At 46.9% G+C, this 4,999-nt stretch overlaps 1 protein-coding gene across 1 annotated transcript; it reads right to left on the bottom strand.

Moving 5' to 3' along the window:
• Window positions 1-3,935: 3,935 nt before the first annotated feature.
• On the bottom strand, window positions 3,936-4,397 carry CCDC182 (coiled-coil domain containing 182). Its single transcript, XM_049861337.1, has one exon. The coding sequence runs from the start codon at window positions 4,395-4,397 to the stop codon at window positions 3,936-3,938; it is 462 nt and encodes a 153-aa protein (XP_049717294.1).
• Window positions 4,398-4,999: the final 602 nt, after the last annotated feature.

Raw genomic sequence — 4,999 nt, 5'->3', positions numbered from 1 at the left:
ATTCTCTAGAAAGACTCACAGAACCCCGAAAAGCTGTTATACTCACAGTTACAGTTTATTACAGCTAAAGGATACTAATTAGGATCAAAAAAAAACCAAACCCAGTGCCGTCAAGTCGATTCTGACTCATAGCGACCCTATAGGACAGAGTAGAACTGCCCTATAGAGTTTCCAAGGAACGCCTGGCAGATTTGAACTGCCAACCCTTTGGTTCGCAGCTGTAGCACTTAACCACTATGCCACCAGGGTTTCCAAATTAGGATCAGCAAAGGTAAAAGCTTAGAGCAGAGCCAAGAGAGACCAGGTACCAGCCTCCGGTGGGATTGTATGAACGGTGCTTGATTCTCCCAGTAATGGTATGTGACAACATGTATGGAGTATTGTCAACCAGAGAAGCTCACCTAAGCCTTGGTATCTAGGATTTTTGCTGAGGGTTGGTCATGTATGTGTGGAGCACCTGCATGGCTGACCTTAGTTACTCTGTCGCCAGCCCCTCCAGATGTCAAACTGATAGTGTGACCCAGAACACCTACATTGTTAGCATAAACCATCTGGTGTGGCCTATGGTCCCAAGTAAACAAAGACGCTCTAATCAGGCAGGGTATTCCAAGGGCTTAAATGTTATCTCCCAGGAGCCAGTCAAAGACCAGACCTCTCTTTGGAATGTTCAGGGTTTGAATGCCCCACACCTGTTGGTCAACCTTTTACTGCACAGACTGTTAAGCAGCAACCAATGTCACTTTTGTTTCTTTCACAAGGCTGAAATCTGCATCCCTCTAGCATCCATCCTTTGCCACTGGTACTACGCTATAGAGTCATATAGCATCAGCCTAGCCCTTATTGTTAGGGGGAACCTTTATCTCCCGTTCTTCTTGTTTCATTATGGAGGAATCTCCACTCAAGTAGCATTCCTGGGCTCTCTTTTCTCTCACTTAGTTCTCCTTAAGAAAGGCGAATGATTTCTGGTTGGTGGATTTGGGAGAAAGATCGGTCCTTGCTCACCCTGTCCTCTGTCCCAGGCTGCCCATCTACAGACAGAAGCCTTCTGTTCTGGCCCTTCACTCCACAGGTTTTACAGCAGCAGCCCCTCTAGAGGCCTGCAGTTGTCACCACTGCTGGCACCTGTGCCTGGGGACTGCGTCAGAATCAGGGATGAGGTCTTAGCAAAACTAAGGGGACAGCAGATCCTAAACCATCGTCTCAGGCAGATTTATCAGCAATAAAGATGATATTTTGTCTTGGTCTGCCTGGATCCTGCGTCTATCACTCAACTGGTTCCTAATGCAGACAAGGAAAAGAGGGGTGATTTTATTAGCCCCCTTCTAAAATGGAATCAGCCTTTCCAATGTTTGGAAGACCATAATCAGGTCTCCCCTCAAAATGTCTCCTGCCAATATTCCCAGGTCCTTCAATCATGCTTCACTCTTTGGGGTTCCCTGGCTTGTCTCCATCCTCTGAACACACTCTGGGTTGTCTAAAATGTTGGGCCAGGCCCTCGGACACCCTTTTAGCTCAGTAATGAAGTCACTCCTGAGATCCACCCTCCAGTGAAAGATTAGACAGGCCCATAAAACAAAACAAGACTAAAGGGGCACAACAGCCCAGGGGCAAGGACGAGAAGGCAGGAGGGGACAGGAAAGCTGGTAATGGTGGCCCCAAGGTCGAGAAGGGAGAGTGTTGACATGTCATGGGGATGTTAACCAATGTCATAAAACAATATGTGTACTGTTTAATGAGAAGCTAGTTTGTTCTATAAACCTTCATCTAAAGTACAATAAAAAAGAAAGAAAAAAAAAAGTAAAAGATCTACTAAAAAAAAAAAAAAAAGTTGGGCCAGAACTAAACACAGACGTCTCCAGATGTGGTCTGATGGGCACCAACCACAAACATCATCTCTCAATCTGGCCTCGGAATTCCCACGAACACTGTCACTCTTGGGCAGCTGCATTACGTGCTGAACTTGCAGTTGACTCCAATCCTTTCCATATGAATTAGTGTTAGATCCGGTTTCCCCTACATAAGGCAGTTGATTTTTTTAACCTCTTCTTATAGTTGGCCAATCAAGTTTGCCCTCTTTGATACATTTGCTAGCACACATACAGCCATCCCCTACAAAGTTTAGGGGTATAGGAATCTCCCCTATAAAACAATCTTTTCTCCCAGTGCTCACCTCACCTATTTCAGTACTCTCATATTTTATCTACACGAGAAGTATTTACCTGATATTTATAAGGCTTCCAAAAATATTACACAGTGGTTAAGAACACAGACTCTGGAGTCAGACATTTCTCAGTTCAAATCTTAGCTCTATCATTTATCAGCTGTGTAACCTTGGGCAAGTTACTTAGCCTCTCTGAGCTTTGGTTTCCATAAACTCTTAAAGTGAATATTATAATTATACCTACTTTCAAAGTATTGTTGTGAGGATTAAGTGCATCTAAAAGGCCAACCATGGTCCCTGGAATATATTATGTTCTCAGTAAATATTAGCTACAATAATTAGTAGTTTTTTTAATATTAATATTATTACCACTTCAGCTAAACCCTTTAAAGTATAAACTGCCTAAAGTTAGAGTAGAGATGTAGCCCTTCAGGGTAACAGTTGGTGAATGGATACTGCAAATAAAGATGAGTCAAAGGAAAGTTCAGCTTAGGGTTCCAGATGTTCAAATCTTGTTTGGGGAGATTCTCTGAAAGAGGAGGGAAGAGAATGAGGCTGAAATAGCAGATCAGAAGGTATGGAGTAGGTTGTGAGAATCGAACTGGGAAAACAGAGACCTGACTCTGCTCAGATGCTGACTCTGCCTTCCAGGCCCCTCACTGCTCTGCTTAGGGGAGATTCCTGCTGCATGGCAGAATTTTGGGGGACCGGAGAGAGGACAGACGAGTCTATGAAACAGATAGGCTCATTGTAGATAAAGATGCCATGACAGCTGAGGAACCCCCAAAGTTACCTATGAGATGACCTCAACCCTCCTGAAGGACGGGCCCATCAGCCTGGCCCAGGCTCATGTCTGGCTCCAAAATCAGGAGGGGCAGCAGCATGGAGGGGTGAGCGAGCCCAGGTCAGGAGCCAGTGACGGACTTGAGCTGTGGGCCTGCCACTTCATAGTATGGAGGCCCTGGGTAAAGGACTTACCCTTCCTGAAGTCCTTTTCCCCGTGTACAATGGGGAGACAACACTTACCTGTGAAGGTGCCTGTGACAGTAGATGAGGTGATGTTGGTAAATCATCTAATCAGAGGCCACCGTTCATGGGTCAAACAGGAAAATCTGTTTCACTACTTTATAGTCCCACCATATGGGTGTCACATCATCAGTGCCCTAAAGCTCAGCTAACTCCACTCATCAGAGTCTTAATGAGCTCCATCAATCTGGTTTTCCTGTCTACAGACAAAGTGGAGAAGAAGTGGAGGTGGGGGAAGGCAGCAAAGAAGAGCGAGATACAACAACTAGCAGCACACAGAAAAGCCAAATAAAGCAAGAATAAGAACTACGAGAGTACAGCAACCTGGGACCATCCAGTGCCTGGACAAACCACTTAACCCACCTCAGTAGCTCATGCTTAAGTGACGTCCTGAGAGCCCGAGTCATTAAAAGGTCAATTCTGTTCAATACGATGGGTTTAAAAACATTAAAACAAAAACAAAACATGTCATACATTTGAGCAACATTGTCATTACACAAAAAACCAAAAAAAAAAAAAAGGGACAAGTTTCAGGTGTCAGGAAGTCTTGGTATTAGGATGCCTCCTGCCTTGAGGACTCCGGATAAAAGAACATACTGGGTCTTTTGGTCTCTCAACCAGGTGTTATTTATGTAGAAGCAGGGCAATGGAAATGGGGAAAGGGGAGCACTCAAGTGGGGGGCTTGGGCTTGTCTTTCCATTTAAAAATATCTGGCCCTGAGCACTCGGCTGGTGCAGCCCAAGAGCTTCAGCTGGCCTGGGTCTTCTTGGGGGCCCCTAGCGCCTCACGGCTCTGGCGCAGAAGCAGGTACTCCAGCCGCTGGCAGTGCTGGCGGAGCTGCTTCTCGCGCGGCAGCAGGAAGGTGAGAACTTTGTTGCGCACGATGCCCCGGTCCTCCTCCTCACGCAGCCGCTGCTTCACGCGGGCCGCCTGCTCCTCCTGCTGCGCCAGGACCCCGTTCATCTCGCAGAAGACATCTTCCAAGTAATGAATGGCCTGCAGCGCCTCCTTCTTAAAGTCCTCCAGCTCCCGTTGCACCCCAGCCACCTTCTGCTGCAGGATCTCCAAGTCAGGTGATGGTGGGATGCAGGAAGGCCATGACTGGGGCAGAGAAAAATCTCCAGACTGGAGGCCACTCTCCACCATTTTCTTTCCTTGTAAGGTATTCACTTTCATGAGAATGGACCCTGCCTGGTAGAGTGTCTCCATGGTCTCTTCCCAGTTGGACAAAGAGCAGGGAGCCAAGAGACCCAGCAGGTCAGTGAATTGTTTTGGCTGGAGACACCGTGATATGCAGTGGAGGGAACCTATGCATTGTGACAACAGGGCCCGTTTAGCCAACCGGGAGGAAGGCCACAATCCATTCATTTGCATATTCCAGCTTTCTTGGCTGGTTCCCTAGGCCTGTGTCCCTTCTGAGCTGTGGATTCTCATCTTATCACCCTTCTAGAGCTAGAAACTCAATCGCTCCTTTAGCCTGAGGGAAAAACCCAGGCCCAGAGCAGGGAAGTAAACTGGCCAGAGCAAGGCAGGCCAGGCCAGGCTCACTGGCTACCAAGACTGGGTGGTCTCCCACAGCACCAAGTGGCCTGGGTGGTCTTAGAAATGTCACTGGGCTTCCATTCCTCGCTGGTAAAACAAGGACACTGTAATCTTACTTCTAGCTCTCAAGTGTTAAAACAGTCATTTCTGACTCCAAGTCCATACTTCTACAATGATGTCAGAATACTAGATAATCTTAGCAGGTATGAGAAATGTACTTACGTTTTGATGTATGGTCCACAGCAGTGGCTGACTCAGGACGCACAGGG

Source organism: Elephas maximus, chromosome 19 (genome assembly GCF_024166365.1).
Source record: "Elephas maximus indicus isolate mEleMax1 chromosome 19, mEleMax1 primary haplotype, whole genome shotgun sequence".
In the NCBI taxonomy this organism is placed as follows: domain Eukaryota; kingdom Metazoa; phylum Chordata; class Mammalia; order Proboscidea; family Elephantidae; genus Elephas; species Elephas maximus.
The sequence above is the reverse complement of the archived record's forward strand: the minus strand, read 5'-3'. Positions and strand labels throughout refer to the sequence as shown.